The sequence below is a fragment of the Typopeltis vanoorti genome, chromosome 22 (assembly GCF_054136105.1).
Source record: "Typopeltis vanoorti isolate ZY-2024b chromosome 22, IOZ_Tvanoo_1.0, whole genome shotgun sequence".
NCBI lineage: Eukaryota > Metazoa > Arthropoda > Arachnida > Uropygi > Thelyphonidae > Typopeltis > Typopeltis vanoorti.
Genome location: NC_143570.1, coordinates 4,155,401 through 4,180,379, shown reverse-complemented (window position 1 = coordinate 4,180,379; position 24,979 = coordinate 4,155,401). Strand labels below are relative to the sequence as shown.

The following is a 24,979-nucleotide window of genomic DNA, read 5'->3' as shown; positions in this document are numbered from 1 at the left end:
GCATTTGGAGAATTAAGTAGTAGGGAAGAAAGCGAGATTGAGTGTGTGTGTGTGAAATGGAGTGTTCTGCAGCGATGTATCCTTGGACTCCTTAATGGTATAATAATAATAATAAGCTACACCTTTTTATTCCCTTATAGGGAGTAGGCAAGGCCTTTTAACTCTATCTAGCTTGTGGAGACTGAGTGGGCAGTTCATTCCATCTCCAGCGATAGCCAATCAAAGATTGCTGACCAGTGATATTACTAATTATAAGCCGCCACAGATGAAAAGATTGGCAAGCAAGTGCTGCCATCTCTTGGTGCCTCACCCTAATAGAATATCTTATTGTCTGAATTGAATTAATGTGGGTTCTACGGTCGATTTTCTTGAGTTTCCGGGAGAAAAAACCCGCTTTCCCCTGCCAAAGATCGATTAACTCGGAAACGGGTCGAAGATAGGCTTAGAAAAAGTTCATCCTGTCGGCGACTAGACTTGAACTGAAGTCTGTTTACGAGCGGCCTAGCGCAGATGATGCAAGCGGCACTTCTGCTGAGCTGCACACTCCCTGGAGGTATCACCTAATAATAATAATAATATCAATAATAATGATAAAATCTGGATATATTGTTTCATGAATAAAATGTTTTTATTAAATAAATAAATAAATAATCTTCCTATGCCTTTTATTCGCTATAGGCAATGGATAAGGCGGTTTTAATTTATCTAACTTTTAGAGAGTTGAGGGGAACTTCAATATATAATTAAATTCACCCAGGTTTGGTAGAAATACTAATAAAATAAAAATATGTTTGAATTACCATAGATGCACTGAGATATCCTCCCTGCAACAAATGGCAAAACAGCACTAAAGAATTAGTATCACTCTGTGTTTGTAGCCCCAAACGGTTGAGGAGTGAATAACGATACCGTTAATTTCAGTGCGCCTAACATGCAGTGATACGATTCATTAACGCATTGCAGATTTAGACAGTTGGCCGAGTGGTTTTCGTATCTGCTCTAAAGCCAAAAGGCTGCGGGTGCGAATACCGCCATGGTCATGCATGTTTGTGATTGTCTGTGAAAATACTAGTGGTAGTGAGCAATAGATGTCATTGGTGTAGATGATGTGATTCGCTCTAGTTGGTGTATTGGGTGCTGAAGATGGAAAGTTGTAGAGTAGATGTCCTCCATCAATGAGTCTTTGAACTCCTTGGAGGTGTCACGTAAATTATAATAATAATATATTGAATTTATGTATAAATAAAATGTACACAATGCAGGCGTATGTAGCTCAGTGGAAGTAGAGTTTGCCTCTACAGCACTAGGCCTCCGGTAGAAAGGCATAGGTTCGTTTCTAGAGGAACCTTTCTTAAGCCGTTCTTCGAGTTAGTTTCGAGTCAGTCAACTTCTGTACTGCGAAGTGCGATTTTTCTCTTGAATATCCTGTATAATCAAGTACTTGTGTTTAAATTGATACATTTGTGTTGATATATATTTTATTACAGGACAGCCCTTTAAAATAAAAGTAGCAAAAGTATTTATAGTTTTGACTGCTCAAGAAGTTGCGTCATCGAGCAAAGTGTTGGCGTTGTAATAAACGTTTACTGTAAATTAGTAAAAAAAAAACTGCTACAGTGATGTACCAAGACCTAAAAAAGGGTTTATGGTGATGACTGTCTGAGCAGTGCACAGGTGTTCCGCGGGTTTTCAACATTTAAAGAGGAAAGGGAGTTCCTGGAGGATGAACCACAATTTGCACTGCCAGTTTCTGCACTGACAGATGAAAATGTTGTGAAATCTAGAGAAACTGTTGCCCATCACTGGCAAATAACCACTAGGTTACTGGTTGTACAGGTTGGTGTCAATAAGGATACGGCCAGAATAATCTTAGAAAGAGATTTGCACAAAGGAAGATTTGTTCGAGGTTTGTGCCATACACATTGACATACGAACAGTGAGAGCACCGGGTTACATGTTGTGAAAATTTCATTATCCATGCAGTTGATCAAGATCGTGATGTGTTTCAAAGAACTGTCACCGCTGATTTTTCAGTTTGAATCGGTTACGAAACGCAGGAGCACGGAATGGTTTCGAATGTCTTCCTCCCATTAGAAGAGTGTAGGTTGTAAAAATTACGTGTCAAAACAATATTCATTGTTATTTTTCGACACTGCTGGAATTAATCAATGTCAATTTGTTCCTGAGGGCACAACTCTGAACGGTCAGTATTCTTTAGTAGAAATGCAACGTGTCAGGAAATAACTGTACCACAACAACTGGTTTCTGATGTATGATAACACTCCTGCACACCGTGCGCTGCCTCTTAAGCAGTTTCTGGCTTCGAAGTCGATCTGTGTGATCGAATACTTCCCCACCATTCGCCAGATTTGGCACCTATAGACTTTTTTCTCTTCCCAAAGATGAAGTGTGTCTTGAAAGGAGACATCCAATGCAGTGTGACCCAGACACTGAAGGAGGTTCCCCAGCTCAGGACTTCCACCGTGCTGTCGAAAACCAATACAAGCAATGCAATATCGTGATGTGTTGCAAACATTGCATGGAGTTCTAGTAGGGAGATTATTTTGAATTGTGTAATTGACAATTTCAAACGTACTTCTTTGTTTTGATATCATAAATCGATTCTGTGTGTGTGTGTGTGTGTGTGTGTGTGTGTGTGTGTGTGTGTGTGTGTGTGTGTGTGTGTGTGTGTGTGTGTGTGTGTGTGTGTGTGTGTGTGTGTGTGTGTGTGTGTGTGTGTGTGTGTGTGTGTGTGTGTGTGTGTGTGTGTGTGTGTGTGTGTGTGTGTGTGTGTGTGTGTGTTGAGGATATTATTCAAGTGGTGCTGTCTGTTCCTTCTTTTTCATTGTTTTTAAAAATCTAGCAAGACTTTGGTGCATTATTATAAAATTAATAGGCTTTTTATTCTCTAAAATGTATTCATTGTTTTTATTAAATAGTTTTAAACGAATGTAATTAATTAGTATTTTATATTTATTGTCGATTTCGATGACTAAATTCTAAATGTGTTCGAATTCTTTGTTTTGTTACTTTGTGGTCTCTTATGTTGTTTAATGTCTCTCTGCTGTTGAAGATTATGTTGCTTTTTTACTTTCTTTTTATTGATATCTCACTTTGTTTCATTAGACTTCCTTTGTCATCTTCATTGTGAAATGAGAGACACACAGAGAGAGAGAGAGAGAGAGAGGGAGAGAGAGTAGGCTTTTAGGTGTTCTGTGATACTTTGTGAATTTCTATTTTTGGTAGATTATTCTGGCATCTCTTACACTTTATGATTCTGTTCCCATCCTTTTTCGATCGTGGTTTAAGGGTTTTTTTGCTTTGTTTCATGAGTTGTTTCACAAGTGTTCATATTTTGTCATTTGTGGTTTAGCTGCTACTGATGATTTTTCAATTTAGGCTCTTCGACCTTATGAGTGATACTACCTTAGCTTTAAGTTAATGAACAAAATGAACAAACAAAATGAAACTTTAAGTTAGATGAAAGAAATAAACAAAAATTAAAACAAAATGGTAGCAACCATCAAAATCTGAGTGATATGTCATGTTTCCACCGTGACCTCTGCAATAATACTAACAGATTCTTCATTTTGATTATAATGATGATGACTAAATTAATATAGAAAGCACTCTTTATGACCAAACCAATGTTGATATAGCAACATTTCAAAACGTCAATACTGATATTGAGATCGTCATGCAAATCTGCATAACATACTGATATTAATATTATTAACGTATATAGTGCATTGGTGTCTTGATCATTCATGTCAAGTAGTAGATAACGATCCAATGTGAAACTTAGCATCATGTTAATACTCTTGTAACCAAGAAAACTAAGACGTAATCTGTATCTATGGTCTGTTTCATAGTATAAAAGTATCAAACAAGATTTAGGATCGTCTTCATTTTAGATGAGATTATTTTTTTGCTTCGAATGTTCATGTACATGATATAAAGTTTACATGAGATGACAGACGAATGCATATTTGTAAAGGAAATACAGATTCATGTAATTTTTCTCAGTGTGTATGCCATTTACTTATTTATTTTATTATTTGTATTTTATTTTTTTCCCGAACGAATAGTCGATTTTCTATCCTTCCCATTGCAAGGAAACGATAATTGCTTGAGAATTCTTCACTGAATATATTTGTTGTAAGATCTAGAATATTCTTGATCTTACAACAAATATATATATACGTGTGTTGAGCAGTGGGACTATACTTATATAAATACTATATAAAATAGTGTTTATATAAGTATAAAAGGTGGCAGTGTGTAGCCTTTCATTGTTATTATGTGTTATGATGATATCTTACCCCCCCTCTTCTGTTCTACCCTTCTTCAGGCTTGAATTACATTTCCGCGCTTGACATTTCTAATATATATTTACTGTTTATATGTGTATAGAAAAAACATTGATGAGAATTTTGTAGTTTGTGTTGTTTAATGCTCATTTCTTATTTTGAGTGCCACTTGGGTAATTATACCGGACCTGCTTACGAATATGGAAAAGAGGATTGATCTTGAGAAAAGAGGAAAGCATCCTGCCCAGGTTAGACAGTATAATTATTAACTTTTACGTTATCTCAAAGATGATATTCTATATAAATGTATATAATTATGTATGTATGTTATATATATGTATATAGATGATATCATAATATAATCAAAGGATGGTAAATATGTATATCAGTACATGCATGCGTATGCGCATTTTCTGGTCAAGGAGAGTTAAGTTCGTGCTTTGCTTCAAATTTACTAAAAGTTTTAGGATATATTACAGTGACATTTGAAATGCACTTTCACAAGTGGTTGTTTACCGATAAAATATAGTCACTTTCCTTGACATTCACGCAAACACATTGAAATGGAAAGCTGCGTGGAAAATAGCATCGTCCCTGAAAGTCTTAGGACGTCTAATGGCGTGGGCAGATGCTACTTTATAACATAAGTAATCATGTCGGATGCTTGATGAATTTTTTTTTGCGCCATGTCACGTTGCATACGTAACACATACTTGTGGAGTATTGCATAGTGAATGGACTTGTAATTGAATGGGCAACATAACCGTTCGAAATTAATAAAACAGTGATTGAAATATCCTTACATTAGAAATAGTTACATTATTATTAAATGATACTATTTGTTGGATTTTTAAAAAAAAATTTTTTTTATTTTTTATAATGTTAATATTGCACTGGTGATCAAGAAACGATTGATGTTGATGTAATTGGGTCTACAATGTGAGTGTGATTATCGTTATCAAACTCCTAGGAGTTATCATAGGTCAACACTATCGAACACAATGATCATAACAGATCATCAACACTGATTTATTGCTTTTAAATTCACTAAACTCGCAATGCATTCCACGCCAAGTAAAAACTCTGCTTCTCATCCCATATTCAAACCCTCTATTAAACAATTTCCAAGCCTGATCTCTTTGTGTTAATTAGTGGTAGGGATTTTCATCATGCAAACCAGATAAAAGAACACATGCTGTTAACAGACATAATACACTTCAGAACCTAAGTTGTAACCAACTTCTCTCTCATTTCTTCTTTCCCATGCCCCTTTCACTTTATGAATAATCACCTCTCTGTTGGATACAAAGTTTTAAACAAATTTATAGACATTATCTCTCTTTCCTCTATGTTTGCGGACATTCTCCAAGTTTTTTCTGTGCATTGTCACCCTTAGTCACTCTTTTCTGGATTTTTCCAAATATACATCCATAATTAAAGATTATAAAATTAGTTCACAGTGCTAAATTATTGTATTACCATATTCAGCATACTACAAAACAAAAAAGTTTTTCCATCTATGAATCATTGTTTATTCTGTAATGAGCAGAACAGCCATAACAAGTCTGCTTTCACATGCTGTAGCAGCTCCTTATATAAAGGGTGTCCCAAAATTCACGCAAGAAGTAATTTTGATAGGAAACACAGGTTTTTAATTAAAAATTGTAATTTCTTATTGATTCATAAAGTATACAGTATAGGGTTATGCATGGAATAGCATATCGGGTAAATGGCCTTCACGGCTTTGCTGGCGCATACGCACTCTTTTGTCGAAGTTTTCCATGACCGTTTTGCATAAATGTGGCTGAATTTCATTGATACCGTGCTCAATTTCCTCCTTCAAGGGGTGGGTGGTCGTGGGATTGTTGGCATAAACCTTAGACTTCAAAAAACCCGAAAGAAAAAAGTCCAACGGCGTTAAGTCACATGATCTGGGCGGCCAATTCTGATCACCAAAATGGGAAATTACACGACCAGGAAATGACTCGTGCAGTAATTGAATTGTTTCTCGGGCTGTGTGGCATGTGGCACCATCTTGTTGAAACCATATGTCGTCCACATCCATATCTTGCAATTTAAGCACAGAAAACTGGATTATCATGTCGCGATAGCGAGCACCATTAACTGTTATTGCCTTACCAGCCGCATTTTTGAAGAAGAATGGACCGATGATGCCTCCAGCCCAAAATCCACACCAAACAGTGACAAGTTGTGGATGCATTTGTTTCTCAACAATCACTTGTGGATTTTCTGAACCCCAAATGCGACAGCTTTGTCGATTAACGAAGCCATCAAGATGAAAATGAGCCTCATCGCTGAAGATGATTTTGTTCGAAAAATAAGCATCCACTTCTTGTTATTCCATAATCCATTCAATGAACTCTCTTCGCTGTGTGTGTGTGTGTGTGTGTGTGTGGTCAGTAGGCTTCAGTTCTTGAGTCAGTTGAACTTTGTAAGCATAAAGATGCAAATCTTTTGTGAGAATACGCTGTAGAGAGCTTCTCGAAATGCCCAATTCAAGGCCACAGTGCCGAATTGATGTTCCTGGACTCTCAGCAACACTCTCACAAACTGCTTCGATGTTTTCTGTTGAAGGACGGCCAGAGTGTATAAGATCACTAACTGATCCAGTTTCCTTGAATTTTTTAATTAATCTTTTCACAGTTGATGAAGTTAAATCACTATTCCGACCATATTTTGTATGAAAATTGCGAACTGTAGCTGCCAAACCATTATTTTTAAAATATTGCTCAACAATGAAAGTGCATTGTTCTTTCGTGTAACGCTCCATTTTTAATAACTCTCTACTGTCAGCTGTCACGCTGTCTTTTTTTTCTCGTTGGCAACACTTTACCGCACAAATGGCGTTAAATTTAAATCTTGCATGAATTTTGGGACACCCTGTATATAAAAGGACAGTAGAGCAAATCGAATATAATATTAACTCAAAATCAAAAGCAAGTTTTCTTAAAATATTTTCTTTTTTATTTCTTCCAAAAATAGATATCAGTGTTTACCCTAAAGTAAGCCATATGACTAATTTTAGGTTTTGAAATAGTGATATTTCAGAATCATGCACATCCTGTCAAGATGAAAAAATTCACATACTGTAGTGCAGTAATGTCTCAAAGCTAATAAAAATTAGAGCATTTCATACAATATTTTTTATATTATTATTATTGGACCTCCATTCGTGGGAAGTTTGTTTTAGTTTCAGCAAAACCGATCATACCACACCTTAAAATTATTCATTATCTACACACTCATCACTTCAATCAATATGTTTTATGCATTCATGCACCACTTCCAATCTACACACAAAATAAAGGAAATGCTTCTCACTTGCTTGCTCACCACTTCAGTTTGGAATGCCTTATGCAAAATTGCCATATTATCTATTTAATAAACACCTCTCATCAGCTTATGTCTGAATCATATCACTCCTCCTATTTACATAAGTAAAATTTTTGTAGTGTTTCTTCATAGTTAATATTCCAAAGCCTTTAACCACCATTGCTGTTAACTGCATTTTGCGCTTTCTAAAGTTGCCTCATCACTACGAAATCTGGATGACTAAATCTGCACACAGTAGTAGTAGTCTAGATGTCTCCAAGTAAATTTTTATACATATAATAAATTTAGTTTAATCCTTTATTCAAGTGTTCGCAAACAAGGTTTGTGCCTGAAGATACTTTAGGACTGAGGCAGCTCCCTGTTGCCTCAGTCCTGAAGTCTGAGCCTATTGAGGTCTCGCCAGTGGGAGCCAGTCCCAGTGATGAGACCTCAATAAAGGTCAAAACCGGTCTGGGTAGTGGCCCTTCCCTTAATGCATTGCATTATACATATCTGCAAGGAGATGTGCTTTGCATAATGGGAGATACTGAGACAGGAGTGATGAGAGCCTGATCCGCCTTTGCTACGAGTTTCCTCAGTCCTGAAGTATCTTCAGGTGCAAACCTTGTTTGCTAACACTTGGATAAAGGATTAAACTAAATTTATTATAGTCTAACCAAGTGGAAAATAAACTATCAAAGTTTTTATACAATGGAACTATACATCTTTATCTCTGCTGAGCATTATCCTACCCCTTATTAAAGAAGCCTGATGGATGGTTTGCACTTCCAAGAATCCAGGAAATTTAGGTTTTGCTTTTATTCATTGTTATTTTATCTCTGAACAGCTATTAACTGTACACATCACATATTCAACCATTGACTACCTTTTTCACATTTGTGGTAGCCGATAATATGATCTCCCTAAAATACTTGACTCCAGTACATAAGAGAACAGTTACATTGATTAATGACCCATCACCAACATTTAGTTTCTGTTTCCTCTCATGTTTTCTGCAAATATTTCATGATTACCATTTATCACAACAGGCATTAGTAATTCTCTCACCTAAATGTTTTAGAACACATGCAGCAGCTATTCAGTGTTCTTCTCAGTTCATTTCACTCTCAGACCAAATTTATCTTCTTCTGCATTCATTGCTTCTACTGCTGTAGTTTGGAGCAGTCTCTTCTCGTGTGTTTTTCAAAAGGATACGATCTACAGATCTTCAAAATCTTTTGCTAACAAGTTTTTTTCACTCTCCTCAACGTTTTGCCCATCTGCAGTGCTAATTTATTATAGGTTAAACAACCTCCATATGGAATTACTAAATAGCAAAATCCAGAAATATTCCCATATATGTATTCCCCCATCAGCTATTCTTGTAACATATGAATAGATTATACTAAAAAGAAGGCAACTCTCAAGCCTTTGTAAGGGATCTCATCTCATCTTCACATTGTTGTACACAAGCATTTCATCATCATCATCATTGCCATGGATCCACTGTCCATTGGTGTCTAATGCTTGTTTCACCATTCTTTGCCATTTCTTTCTGTCTGTTGCCAAGTGACTCAAATCCTGCAAATTCTTTCCACACCACTCTTTCACATCATCTACCCACTCTCACCTTGGCTGTCCTCTTTTAATTATATCAACCATTCTACCAATTGTCAAAATTTTGATTTTTTTCTACTGTTATCCATTCTGCAGATATGTCCAAAAAACTATTTTCCTTGGAATTATTTTCTGCATTAGATTCTCTCTGCAGTTTACTTTGTGATACAGTTCTTCATTTATTACCTTTTTTGCACCTATCCAGTTCATAGATTCTTTTTATAACATATCCTTTTGAAAGCCAGTATTCATCTCAGAGTCTTTAAGCATTACCCATGTCTCTTGACTATGCATGTTTCCAGCAGTCATCAGCTTTATGGGAAGGCTCAATTACTTATTTTTCCATATCTTGCCCATTGCTTGTAGGTTTATTTTAACTTTTGTTATCAGATATCTTATCTATTTTTTAGTCTAAATTATGAGGAATGGTACTTCCTTGGTATGTGAAATTCCTCACCTCTTCTAGATCTTGTCCATTGACACCTTTATTTGCTTTTTCATCCTCTTCTCTCTGAATCATTGTTTTTCTTTCATTGATGTTCATTATCAGCCCATATCTCTTTCCTTCTTCACTTAACTTCAGCACTGTTCTTTCTAGATCCTCTTCAATATTGACAACACTGCTTGGAAAGACGTTAACAGACACTCAAATGGACAAGGTGCATTGTGCCATGTAACAGCTCGCATGTTTGTAGCTGGAGGAATATGATGCTCACAAGATGGTGCAACTGTGTCCAAGTGAAATGGCTGTGAGAAGGAAACTGACAGAGAACTGCAATAAAGAAGCGGTATGATAGGATACCTTATTGCTATCTGTTTTGGAAAATTGCTGACAAATTGGGACATTCCAGGTCAACGATTAGTGATACCATACTGAGATGGAAGTGCAGGGATCCAACTGCAAATGCTATTTGTAACAGACGACCCACTGCACTTGCTGAATGAGACTGTAGGATGCTATGAAGGATAATGTGTAAAATCTGCCATTCATTGGCCAACATGTTGAATGCGAAGTTCCGGGCATAGACTGGAATATGAATATGCACAAAAATATTCAGAACCAGCTCGCAACATGGGTTTCCATGATAGGACTGCAATGTGCAAGCCCCATGTTATCCATACAGGTTTGGATGAATATGATGCTCCCAAGTCGGTGCAAATGGCTGCGAGAAGGACGGAGTTTGTGAAGTGGCATTTTGAGAGGATGCTATGTTGCTAGCTGTTCGGCAAATTGTTGACAGATTGGGCCATCCCAGGTCAACAATTAATAATACCATATTCAGATGGAAGCTCAGGGATTCTGCTAGTGATATCCGCAATGGACGATCCACTACACTTGCCGAACGTGACTATTGGGTGCTATGAAGAATCATATGTAAAAAGCGCCATTCATCAGCCGACATATTCCAGGCATCAACAGGAACACAAATCTGCACAAAAACATTCAGAACTGAGGCTCACAACATGGGTTTCCATGGTAAGACTGCAAGTCCCACATCCAAATTGACATGCAGTGTCATCTTCAGTGGGATGTGGAAGCTTAGAAAGCTGTGTTATGGAGCAATGAATCGCACTGCACCCTCTGCCAAGCAGATGGATGGGTAGGTGTGGCGAATGCGCGGTGAACATCTCTTAAGATGTTCACCGAGTGCATAACACCAACTATGAAATTCGGAGCAGTTTGATGGTATGATCCTATTTTTACCTGGTTTGGCCACAGACCTCTGCTTGTGGTTCCCGAACATTGAACTCGAGGGATATCTGAACATTCTGGACAATGCAATGCTTCTTACTTTGTGGCATGTTTACAAAATTGACCATTGTCTCTTTCAGCAAGACAGTGCACTGTGTCATAAGCCTGCTGTTATAACTGCATGGTTTGTGGACATGAATGTCACCACACTTAACTGGCCTCCACAGAGCCCTGATCTCAATCCTATTCAACACTTGTGGGATGAACTGGAGCATTGTGTGAGGTCAGCAGATGTCCACCTCACGAGTCCAGAACATCATTCCATGTCTACAGGAAGAATGGTCCAAAATTCTCATTTGATTGTTATTGTACATTTGTGGAGAGTATGGATTGGCAATCAAATGGGAATTTTGGACCTTCTTCCTGTAGGCATGTAATGAGGTCCTGGATTGCTGCAGTCATTGCAGCGAAAGGAGGTCATACATCTTATTAAGGTGTGTGCCATGACTGTTTATTCCTTACACTATGGTGTCTGTTGACTTCATTCCAAGCATCTCCAAATCAAATCTTAAATTATTATTTTCGTAACTTGAACTGAAATTCCCCTTATGTTATCTTTTATGACATTCATTTGTTCTTTCCAAAAGCATGATGAAGATGCATTTTGTTCTATATTGTTCTTCCTTTTCCACAGAGATCTCTCTCCTTTGGTGTTCTTTTTTTTCTTGAATTATCTTTAATGTCTCTTGTGAGCTTCGCATCTTCTTTTGGCTTTTCTAATTCTGGGACCATTCATTCCACTAATTTTTTTGATTGCAGACACCACTTTGTTGTTTCTATCTTCCAGTTCCTTTTCAGTAATAGATTTCATTTCTTCCTTGAGCATTTGCTATACACTTTACCTGTAATTTCCTCACTCGGTGTCCTCATATCTCTCTGACTCCGAAACTGTTCTTCACTTGTTGCTTGAGTTTCAACTCAATATCGGCAATCACTAAGCTATGATCTGATTTCATGTCTGTTTCTTGAAATGTTCGACACTACTGAAATGATGTGGCCCCTTTCTTGCTTATAAGTATCATTTCTAGCATGTTCTTAATTCTTCCATCTTGTGACTGCCATTTCTACTTCCTGCAGCCTTTTTTGCTGGAATTGTTTGTTGCAAATTACCATGTCATGCTAAAATAAAATAATAAAATTAATAATATATAATGCAATTTTTGTAATATTTTATAGTGAAGACTGACTTTTAATTAAAACAGCATTTAGGATCCTATTCAGTATTCTTTTAACATACATATGCAAAACTGGATTCTTAACAGCCATTCTCAGCTGTAACAAAACACTGAAGTAGACTTCAAGTAGGCATCAAATTTAATCTATTTGTAAAAAAACATTACACCAAACATTGATAATTTAAGTTATTCATTGTAAGCTTATATTCCTCATTAAGATTTGTACATTTAGTGAGTGAATGTTTTTATTCAGTTGACTTATTTGTAGAACAGTAAGTTATCGTATGATGTATATCATTACAAATAATAGTTTTCTTGATTAAAATATGTGCCATTTGACCTATTCATTGTCATAACTCTCTTTCCAGTCAATTTTTATAAACATTTTCAAAAGGGATTCCACAAAAAAGAAGCATTTTTGTGTGGGATTCTGCATTTAAGAAACATTATATAAGAAAACATATAAAATGGGTTTTAATTGGTCAAAGATTTGTACGGAGATGTAGCCTACTAGTTTCGCCAACATGACTGTTAGCTTCATCTAAACACACACAAAAAAAAAAAAAAAAAAACACCGAAACAGCTTAAAACAGAACAGAAATAAGCTAAAATATGTTTCTGTTCTGTTATGTTTTAACCTGTTAAAACATAGCCGAATGCTAAATATTATCAAAATTCATATGAAACGTTATACTAAACGCATGGAGCGTGTATGTTAGCAGTCGTTGTTATACAGGTGCGTTCTATAATTGGCTGCAAAGTTGAACTCCAATGCATTGAGTGATCTTATGAGAGTTTTCCAGATGTCACCAAGGATCATCCCTTAGTTTAAGGTTGCCTCTTGAACAGATCACTACTGCAGCTTCCATTTTAGAAATTATGGACTTTACAATCGTGTTATATTATTATTATTATTACCCAAGACCTCATGGAGTCAAAGACTCATCTTGGAGGTCCTTTTATCACACACACAGCTCATCATACCGTGCTTTGAACACATTCAAACTCCCTGCAGACACCACACACTCAGGCAAGGCATTCCAATCATTTACAACTCTGCACGAAAAAAACCTGCCTCTCACTCCCCTACTCACACCTTCTTTATACAGTTTCCAGGGATGACCTCTGGTTCTCCCACTATTTTCCATAGAACTTCTCCAGCATTGATCCTATAACAACCTCTTATAGGTCTCTATCATATCTCCCCTCTTCCTCCTGTCCACCAGACTCTGTAGATTGCATCTCCTCAATCTTTCCTCATACTCAACATTCCAGAGGTCAGAAACTACCTTAGTCAGTCTCCTTTGGACCCTTTCCAACATCTCTTCATCCTTCTGAAAACCAGGTGACCAAATCTGGGCACAATAGTCCATGTGTGGCCTAATCGAAGCCTTATACAACGGAACAAGAATCTCCCTACTTCTACACGTCGGTGTCCTCCACATCATTCCCAGAAGCCTTTGTGTCGTCTTCACAATTTTGGCTATGTCCCCCCTAAATTTCAGATCCTTATCCACTATCACCCCCCGATCTCTTATTTCTTCCACCATAAATTCTGCATCCCATCTTTGTTTTCCAAATTTTCAAACCTTACATTTTGCAACATTGAACTCGCATCCCCATTTCCATGCCCAATCACTCAATTTATTCAAGTCTTCTTGCAAACCGGTGATGAAATCATTGTTTCTTTAGCTTACTGTGTGAAATATAACTCGGCTTGTCCTTGTATATTTGTATATACTCCAGATGATGACCTTAATATGAAGGTTGAAACATCGGGAAATTAAAATAGTTATTTATAACACAGTTGTAAAGTCCATAATTTCTAAATGAATGCTGATCACCGTGCAACACTAAAAGAAAGAAACTACTGCAGCTTCTTTGATGTTGTGGGCATTAAAATCTTCTAAGTATGGCATAGTACTTTTATTCCATTCAATATTGTGATTGGTATTAGAAAAATGGAGAGCTAAACCAGAATTGTCTTCTCTGTTGTTGTCAACGTCCCTGATGTGCTCTTTTTGTCTTATCTCTAAACTTCTAGAAGTTTGTCCTATATAATTTAAACCGCAAAAAGAGCAAGGAATGTTGTATACTCCAGGATGTTTATAGAAAGCAATCTTGTCCTTTGTTCTTGACCGTAACAAGTTGGAAACTATCTTAATTGGTTTGAAGGCCACTCAGATCTCGTGGGGTCTTAGCAGGTTTGCAATTTTTGTGAAACTGTGCCAACAAAAGGAATGGAAATGGAAGTCCTGTAGTGAGTTTCTTGGGAGGGGTTGGAGAAAAAAATCTTTTTTTATCAATTTTTTTGTATAACCATTGTTTTAATTAAACATATTTGGTCGTTTGAAAGTTAAGCATAAAAAAACTTATTGTTACTGACCATAATATTTTAACATTCTTTGCCTAGTATTTTAGTATACTAGTATAAAAAACGTCAACGCCTTGAAAAAGCTAGACAGTTTGCTAGCGAAACTGGTAGGCAAAGAATGTTAAAATATTTGTATATGGGCAGTATTAAACAATAAGTTTTTTATGCTTAACCATTGTTTTGTTTAAGTTTTGAAGATGAGATCTAATTCATCTGTTAAAACTTTGTGATCTCTTGGAAATATCGATCTAAAGGTTTACCACAAGCCAACCCACACTGACCGTTACCTACATTTTTCTTCATCGCACCATATTTCACAAAAGTTGAGCACTATACATATGCTGAAAAACAGGGCAGTTTGTATCATAAGAGTGTATCATGACAACAGTATTCTAAGGTGGGATAGATTTGGGATTTATACAGTGTTAGGAGTTTTATATAGGTGAAAAATTCTTTCAGCAGGAAAGGACATTTAATTTATTGGAGGCAGGGAAGTCTGTGGACATGAGATGCATATATTAGAGAGGCTAGATAGTTGGTCTGAGAAGAGATATCTGATCTTGTGCAACAATCTCATTATTATCAAAGGTGAATGGAGAAGTTGATTATTTCTTGTGGGAAATAAGACAGATTGTTTTTGTGGGATTGAAGTTGACAAGATTGTTCTTTCCCTACCGAAATATGGCAAGGTGAGAAGTGTTTAAGGCATTGATTATGGAAGGTTTTTATAGGTTGGGATATATGAACACTGCAAGGTTTGTCAAGTAAAAGACGGGAATGAAGGCAAAACTGGATAAGATTCGAGGTTAGTGACAGTCATTTGTAGAAGAAATCAGAGAGAGAAAGAGAGAGAGCATTGGAGAAAGTACAGATCCCAAGGTATTCCAGCATTGTTGGGAAAATCTAGCAAAAGAGTGGTATCTGAAAGAACCATGACATGTGGTCAACAACAAGATAGGAAATTTGCATTCCAGTTTCTAAGGACGGATACACTGTATACAAGACTTATCATATGCTCTGGATTTGTCTAGAGCAACCACATGGCATTCACCAAACTTTATCATGGCTGTGTCCATAATTATCTCCTAATTATGGACACAGCCATGATTAATATAATCTGTAGAAAAGTGGTTGAATGTATAATGGTAGGTTGCTGTGCTTCCAGGTAGTGAAGGAGTTGACTGTTTTGTGATTTTTTCCATTATGAAATCAGTGACTGGCTTTTCTCTCCTTTCTTTGGAATGGGTTGAATATAGTCTCGTTTCTGTGCTGTAGGTGTAGATGCCAGATAAATCTGAAAGAAGTATAAGGACAGTATATAATGGACAATAATTCTGGAGCATTACATTTTAACAACAAATTAAGGTAAGGGGAGGGGAGGCACCATCAGTACCAAGTTTCTTGGTATTCTCATTATGCAGGATTCTTAGTCTTTTCTGATGAAAGGCTTGAAATGTATAGTGAGCAGTTCATAATAGTAAAGTGGTGTAGATACTTTGTGATCATCAGATGTGTGTGAGATGTGGAAACATGGACAGCTCTTATAAAGGTTGACATGACCAGATGGCCTTAACAAAGGACCAGAAGGCTTGACTAACATTTAAGCAGGAGACAAGATTTCAGCATGCAGCTGAAATTCTTTTGCAGCTGTTGTATTAATTCATTGGATGCTGAAGTTTAGGTTTTGGCATATTGCAAGTATGCCGAATTTTCTTCTTAGAGCACTTGTTGGAAAACCATAGTTTGGATAATCTAATATGGATATTTTAATGTTTATTATCACTTATGTTTTTTCTTGAAGGAAAAACAGATGTCTAGGGATAATAATTTTTTGGCACCCTCTATGGATATGGTGAGGGGGATCTCGATTGTTCTATTATTATGAACACATATTCATAATAGGCCTGTGTAGCTTTGTGGAAATGGTGTTTACATCCATAGTGCTAGGCCGAAAGATCTAAAATTCGATTCTAGTCGCTGACTTGAACTTTTTCAAAGTCTTTCTTTCCGCAGTTCCTGAGTTTAGATCTTTGGCACAGGAAAATTCCCATTATTTAATCCAATTGAAGATTCCAAGAAATTATATATTATATTATATTCTTGGTTTAATCCATTATCCAACTGTAGGCAAACAAAGTTCGTGTGTGAAGTAATTTCAGGACTGGACAACTCATATATGGAAGTTAATGACTTCACATCACTTGCTTTATTATCCCATAATGCAAAGCACATATCCTTACAGACATGCATAATGCTATGCATTATAGTGAAGGTTTCGACCTTTATTGAGGTCTCATCAGTGGGAGCTAAACCCAAGAGTGATACCAAGGTAAATCTTTAGTATCTTATAAATCTTTAACATCTTGTGTCCATGTTTGTGTTCATATTTTTCTGTCCTTGCAAACAACTTTGCCAAATACCACTCTAGCTGAATTAGGCAATGCTTTTTTCAGAAGGAAATTTCTAAAGAACAGTATATAAGAAAGATTAAAAAAAAGTATTGAAGTTGAGGATATTGTTTATCTGTATAAACTGTTCAACTTCAATTATTTTGAAAACTTTCTTACATGCTATTTTTAATGTGCTATTCATTTTAATCCACTTACAATAGAACTAAGTGATGGTCACTTCCAATTTCAGATCCTCTGTACACTCTTGTACTCTTAACCAGCATAAAGACATCACTATCAGTGACATAATGGGGCTTTTCATATTTCTTGTTTTCTTCTTCCCAGGCGAACTTTTGCATATTTCTATGTTGGAACAAGAGCCTCCATAGATCAGTCAGTATAGACGAAGCCCTTTGATCGGAAAGAGCAGGGTTCGATTCCTGTCAGTGATGTGAGGAACCTTTATCTCCTCTCTTTCGACTAAAGATGAGTTAATCATTCTGATACGGAGGTAGGGGCTTTTTTCACCTGGAAACTTGGGTTTTTCATCCCCCCAAACAGGCAAACCCTTCCCTTGAACAGTCATGAATACGTACCAGCCATATGCCAGTCCTGAGCCCAGAAAAAAATTGGGGGGGGGGAGCATTGTGGAAAGCAATGGTGAACTACCCTGTAAAAATCATACCAGAATACTTTGTGGGCAATGCCCACAAAGTATTCTTGGTATGATGGAACATGGTGTTAGTAATGACTAGACCGTGTCTTGAGCATAAGTGCAGCAGATACTTACCATTATTATTATTGGTTTTGCCTTTTTCTTTAAATGTTCCTATATTTCTTTTTTTCACCTACATTTTGGATGAACCAGTCTCTCATCATCAGTAGGAAATCTGAGAAATCTGGTCTTGCACAATATGGAATAGATACTGACCAACCACAATATCCTGTGATCTGAAAAATGCATCCTCCATTGTCGAACTTAAATCGAAACAACTGCCTCTAACTTTTGAAGATATGGGAGAGTCTTATTCTAATCACACCAAGTGCTTTCTTATAATAAATTTAGTTTAATCCTTTATCCAAGTGTGAGCAAACAAAGTTTGCGCCTGAAAGTATCTTCAGGACTGGGTTAAGGTGGTACAACACCAGGTCAACTCGTTGCAAAGGTGGAGCAAGCTACCAACACTCCTATCTTAGTATCTCCTATAATGCAAAACACATCTCCTTGCGGATATGTCTAATGTTATGCATTAAGGGAAGGGCCACTACCCAGACCGGTTTCGACCTTTATTGAGGTCTCCTCAGTGGGAGCCAGGCCCAAGTCGAGATATCAGGCAGAAGCATTAGCAGGTCATCTCCACCTATAGGAATTGCCAATTGGTGTGCCACCCTTTTTTTAAATTACTCTGGATTTAGAGAAAGATGTTGAAAGTTTATTTTCCACTTGGTTAGAGTATAATAAATTTAGTTTAATCCTTTATCCAAGTGTGAGCAAACAAAGTTTGCGCCTGAAAGTATCTTCAGGACTGGGTTAAGGTGGTACAACACCAGGTCAACTCGTTGCAAAGGTGGAGCAAGCTACCAACACTCCTATCTTAGTATCTCCTATAATGCAAAACACATCTCCTTGCGGATATGTCTAATGTTATGCATTAAGGGAAGGGCCACTACCCAGACCGGTTTCGACTCATCATCAAGTGCTTTCTTAGTTATTCCTTCGTGATGTTTTATGTATAACATTATGTTGTGCTCTCATTATTTTAAATTTATTCATTGTTTGAGTTCTACTTTGTCAACTGCTTGTTGCCACTGATGATAACCTGTAATTTTCATGTTGAAATATATGACCTTTGAGTAAACAATATTCACTCCTTCCCTGGTGTTATCATGTTATTCTTCCCTCCCAATTTTTTAAAATGTACTCGTTATGAAAGTTCTACTTGCCCACCAAAAATCATAAACCTATCATTCATTAATGCCAAGATGAGCTAAAGATTAATTACACAATCTGGAGAACCCTGCTGTAGAGACCAAATAAGTGTGAGTGTATATGTTTTTATTTTATTTTATTTTTTTAAGCACTTCATCTATATGTTCACTGGGCATCTACAGATGCCGTATGGTCACTCCGATGCTCGGTGATGTGCCACACCAGGCCTCGCCATGTAATCCTGTTGATTGCTTTTCTGGCGGCCTCAACTCTCTGAAGATCAGTCACTCCACACACACCATTCATCCATCTCATTGATGGTCTACCCCTTCCTCTTTTTCCAGGAACTTTACCTTCTATTACTGTTCTGAGAAGTCTCCCTTCCATTCTTTCTATATGTCCAAAATATTTTAAATTTCTTCTGTCAGTATCATAATAAATTTAGTTTAATCTTTTATTATTATTATTATTATTATTATTATTCCGGGAAACTCCAAGGAGTCGACAGACTCATCGAGGGAGGCCCTAACATCATGTCTGGAACAACTATTCAACATTCACACAGTATCTATCATATCTTGCCTTGAACTCATTCACGGTCGTAGCACTCACAACAGACTCTGGAAGCTTATTCCACTCATTCACCACTCTCCAAGTAAAAAACCTAGCTCTAACACCCTTGTCAACCACGTTCTTGCCCAGCTTCCATGCATGGCCCCTAGTCCTCCCACCACCAGTCATATTTTCAAAAATATCTTCTGGATCAATCTTATAAAAACCCTTCAGTAATTTGAATGTCTCAATCATATCACCCCTCCTTCGCCTATCGTCCAATTTCTGCAACCTACAAATCCTCAACCTATTCTCATAAGGTTCATTCCACAGTCCTGCTATCATCTTGGTCACTCGTCTCTGGACCCTCTCCACTTCCTCCCCATTACGAAGAAACCCTGGTGCCCATAACTGGGCACAGAAGTCCAGATGGGGTCTTATCAAGGCTCGATACAGAGGAACAACAACTTGTTTGTCTCTGCATGTTAAAGTATTTTTCATAAGCCAAGTGATTTGGTGAGCTGTTTTAGTCACTTTTGCAATGTGCCCCCCTAAACTTCAACTCCCTATCCACCAGCACTCCCAAATCCCTGGCTTCATCAATCTCCTGGAGTACGGTTCCACCAATGCGATATACTGCTGCTGTTCTTTTCACCCCAAAGTGCATAACCTTACACTTTGCCACATTAAACTGACATCCATTTTTCCTAGACCAGTCCTCCAAATCATCCTGTAAAATTTTGACATCCTGTGCACTCACAATTGCTCTACCCAACTTTGCATCATCAGCAAACAAGTGAACACTTCCTCTCAAATCCTTTCCAATATCATTGATGAAAAAATTGAAAAGCAGTGGTCCAAGAACAGAGCCCTACGGCACTCCGCTAGTCACAAGACGTCTTTTTGACTCCACTCCTGAATAAACCACTCTCTGGTATCTCTCCTTCAACCACCCTCCTATCCATCTTACCAACCCTATATCTATCCCCATCTGCTCCAGTTTACTGATTAGGGTTCCATGTGGTATCCTGTCAAAGGCCTTGGCAAGGTCCAGTAGTATCACTGTAAACCCATTACCCCTATCCTGTTCAGCCGTCACTGTGTTATAAAACGTGAGCAAGTTACTGAGGCATGATCTACCCTTCACAAAACCATGTTGTTCCCCATACAATACCTCATTTTCATCTATCCAATCCTGTATTCTTTTCTTGACTAATTTCTCTAAGACCTTGACAATGATTCCTGATATGCTAATCGGTCGGTAATTTACAACAGCAGTCTTGGAACCACCTTTATGCAGTGGAACTATTTTCCCCTCCTTCCACCCGCTCGGGACTAACCCAGACCCGAGACTCAAATTAAACAAAATGGTCAAGGGTACTGACAATTCTTTAGCTGCTTCTCGTACTACACGAGCTGGTATACCATCCAATCCCACAGATGTATTGACATTGAGGTTATGCAATAAACTACTCACCTCCACTTCATTCACCACAATTCCCGTATAATCTACTGGTTTATTCGTTTCTGCAATGTCACCACCTGGATGATATATTCTTGCAAAGTGCTCACTCAGTAACTCAGCTATCTCAACTGATTCAGTTACCTCCCTATCATTGGCATTCTTTAAAATCATTCTGCCATGTACATTTTTCCTTTTACTTGCTACATATCTAAAAAACTATTTAGGATTCTCTTTAGCCTGTATGGCCAATGTTCTTTCGTAATCCTTTTTTGCTTTTCTTACCACACTCGTCACCCTTCTGGCCTGCGCTTTATACCGTTCATGTGCCTGCCGGTCACCTTTCTCCTTAAATTCCCTCCATAGTTGTTTCTTTTTTTGCAGCTCAAGCTTAATGGTGTTATTCATCCATTTAACCCCTACTTGATTTATTATTCGGACTCTAGGTATACAGTCAGCCATTGCTTCATGCAAGCACTTCCTAACTACCTCCCATGCGCTATCAACTTCTAGTCCTTGCAGTTGTACCTGCCATGGCACTGAGCCAATCAAACTCCTAAGCTTGTCATACTTTCCAGCCCGATAATTCCACATGTACCCTGTCTTAATTGAAAATTCTACACCTTTAGCCACCTCCCAAGTCAACACCCTATGATCACTCTCACCGATTGGTGGCAATGTGGTCATATTTGTTACAGCCAAATCCTCAGATGTAATTACTAGTTCAAGCACTCTCTGAACCCTAGTATTTTCCATTACATGCTGTCGCAGATAGTTCTCCCTTAATAACCGCATAAAATCCAATTCCTTCCTCCCGTGTGTCCTCTCCTCACTCCAATCAATGCGACCATAGTTGAAATCTCCCATAATAATCACCCTCCTTCCACTCATTTCTTTTATTTGCTTGTGCATACTGTCACCACCATCTTTTCCATCACCTGGTCTATAGCAGCACCCAATTGTATATTTAGTTCTGCTAGCCACAATTTCACACCAAATGGCCTCAAATGTGCTCTTTTCTCTATCCTGCAATTCAACTTCTATTCTCCTTGGCTGTAGCTCATCAGCTATCATCAACAATACTCCTCCCTCCGTTTTATTCTCTCTGTCATTCCTGAACACACTATACCCATCACATTCAATCCCACTAGCTATATCATCTACAGTTAGCCATGTTTCACTAATACCAATAACCTGTGATCTGGAAGTGCCAACCATGGCCAAAAATCTTCCTTCTTGTTCCTAATACTCCTAGTATTAGTGTACATGAATTTAAGACCTCCATTAGCCCCAACCCTACCTTGATGCCTTATATTAACTATCCCACTCTGGTTTGTTGTCCTTATTTGCTCTTGCATATTATATTCATTCTTACATTCAACTGCCTGCCTAAGGACTATATATCTACTCCCCCCCCCCCTTAACAAATCTAGTTTCCCTGAATTTGCACATCCACTACATTCAGCAACACTCTCTCAAGTCTTCTTACACCGTAACCATTCAAATGCAGGCCATCCATCTTATATAGATCCTTTCGCCCATCAAACTCACTCCACACGTCCACAAATTCCACACCACTCGTCATCCATAACCCACGCATAAAGTCATTCGCAATTATGGCCCTCCTTTTAAACATTTCACTGTCATACCGTGGCAAAAGACTAATCATTCTAACTCTCTCACTCTTTTCTTTTGCTACCTCAAACAATTCATTCAGGTCTTCTATCATTTCCATTTTATCTCCTTTCAAATCATTCGTACCTGCCACAACAATCATTTCTTTCACCCTTTCCTTTTGCTCTCTAATAGACTCAGTTACATCCTTTATGGTCGCACCAGGTTGGTACGATTTTGTCAAATCCTCTACTAACACACCTCGTACTAACGAGTCTCCATACAGCACTCTATCCTTCATTTTGTTCATGTTCACATTCATACGCCTATTTTTCCTGTCATACCTTTTATTACTGGTTGGTTCATTCAGTCGACTTTTGTTCATGCACTCTAGCTGCTGTTTTGCCCTTTCTATCGCACCATTCAACAACACGATCTCACTCAATGCATCTATCTCATCTTTTTTATTCTCTGAGAAACCATTAATACTATCATTCACACTTTCTATATTCACACTCTCATAATTCTCATGTACAACCTTGCCGTTTCTTGTCATATCGCTATTTTCTTCATTCTGAAGTTTGACAAAATTATCACACTCACGATCCGAAATACTCTTCAATTCCTCATTCTCCCTACATTTTCTACACGCATTCAATCCTTTATTATCATCTATCCACACTCCGACCGCACTTCGCAAAGCGTACATTTCACAGCTAGTACACTGACTCATTTCTTTTATACTACCGTTCTTTGATAAAGATGGCGAACCATCATTACTGGCCGCCATTTTCCTTCGTACAGGGCCATAATTATTGCAACGTGTTTTATCAAATAATAATTTATAACACACAAATAGACGCACTAAAATACGCAAGGCAAACAAAACCATGCAATATTAAGTAATTTTATCAACGATAACTGAAAATAATACTTATCTTATCAGGAGCTTGCACGAACACTACACACTACGATATAACCTCGAACCTACCTCTTATATACCTCTTTGTTTGCTTACACTTATCCAAGTGTAAGCAAACAAAGTTTGCGCCTGAAAATATCCTCAGGACTGAGGTAAAGTGGTACAACACTAGGCAACTTGCAGCAAAGGTGGACCAAGCTCTCATCACTCCTTGTCTCAGTATCTCTCATAATGCAAAACACATCTCCTTGCGGAGATGTGTTTTGCATTATGTATACTCCTGTTGTGTCACCTTTTCTTAATAACTTTGATATATATGCTCTTTGCATTTATTTTCCCCTTGGTGTCACGTGGTACTATCTAAGTACAAAGGGAATTGCCGTGGGGTAGAGCCAAAATCCAAATGTAACAAAGCTTCTGAGGTTCTTCTTCTCATAAAATCCTAAGACATTTATTTGTTTTTGCTGCACCACTTAGGACAATTAGTTTAAAGGAAAAAATCTTAAACAAGAAATGAATACCCAGCTATCTCAGTGGCTTACAGCTGTGCAATCATGACCATAGACACTACTCAAATCTCCCACTTAGGTTTGCATATTTAGCAAGTGGTGCATTGGCCGGATCCTTTCAGATTTCATGCTGCCATTTCATGTAGATCTGGCTTACCTTACTCTATAGTTATCGGCCGTCTTTGCACCTGGCGATGCACTCCACTTTTCTTTGAATCATTTCCGGACTGTGGCGTGCTGTTTGCCGCTCCGCAGGAAATTTTCTCCGTTCTCCTCGATAGGACTTTATTCAAAGGCTCGATTCTGCATAAGCCGTCGTAACACGATCAGCTTCGCTTGGAAATCCTCAAGCGTTCTCCTCAAGAATTGGCCTCGTCGTCTGACATCACAGTAGTCGACCCACCGCTCTCTTATGAATCATCAACAAACCTCCTAAAACTCGAATCCAGGAACCAAAGAAGAAAAAAGCCCTGTAATATCGCACGCATCTTTTATTCACCCTTTCGGGCACCCTCTGTTCGATGTGTTTAACCCACGAATCCCATCGTTCGTGCCCCTTGGGTGATTCTGCACTCTCCCTAATCTGTTAGGTTACCCTATTCCAGGTAGTCGTTCTGACGTCACTTTCCATGCCTACATCGCTACGCTCGACTCGTACAGATTATACATGATTATTCTGGATTACTACTTATTATCTTTCTGGAAATTTTGTAATGTACTAGACAGCTTAATGGGATTTACAAATAACTTAACAATTCCCTTACATAATTCTTACTATTCTGACACAAAATTCTCTGCCTTTTCATTTCAGTTATACAGGAATAAATTTCAATACATGGCACATATGGACTACACATTATCACATAACATAAAGAAATTTCTCATAATTGTTAGCTGATGTGCAGGTATCTCCTTAATTAGTAATATTTATCATGTTAAATCCTGAATGAATGATTTCTTTGCAAGATTCCTTCATTCAGGATCTAACACTAATTGCTAACAGGTGTACCACCTTGTTATTGAAATACTCTGGATTTA

The 24,979-nt window shown here is 37.7% G+C and overlaps 1 protein-coding gene across 1 annotated transcript in view; it reads left to right on the top strand.

The window, feature by feature from the left end:
- The first annotated feature begins 4,281 nt into the window (after window positions 1-4,281).
- Window positions 4,282-24,979, top strand: part of Mapmodulin (acidic leucine-rich nuclear phosphoprotein 32 mapmodulin) — a 201,675-nt gene continuing 180,977 nt past the window's right edge. Inside the window, exon 1 of the mRNA XM_090411838.1 lies at window positions 4,282-4,558. Coding sequence (XP_090267964.1) covers window positions 4,511-4,558 — 48 coding nt within the window. The 5' untranslated portion in view covers window positions 4,282-4,510. The remainder of the gene's footprint in view (window positions 4,559-24,979) is intronic.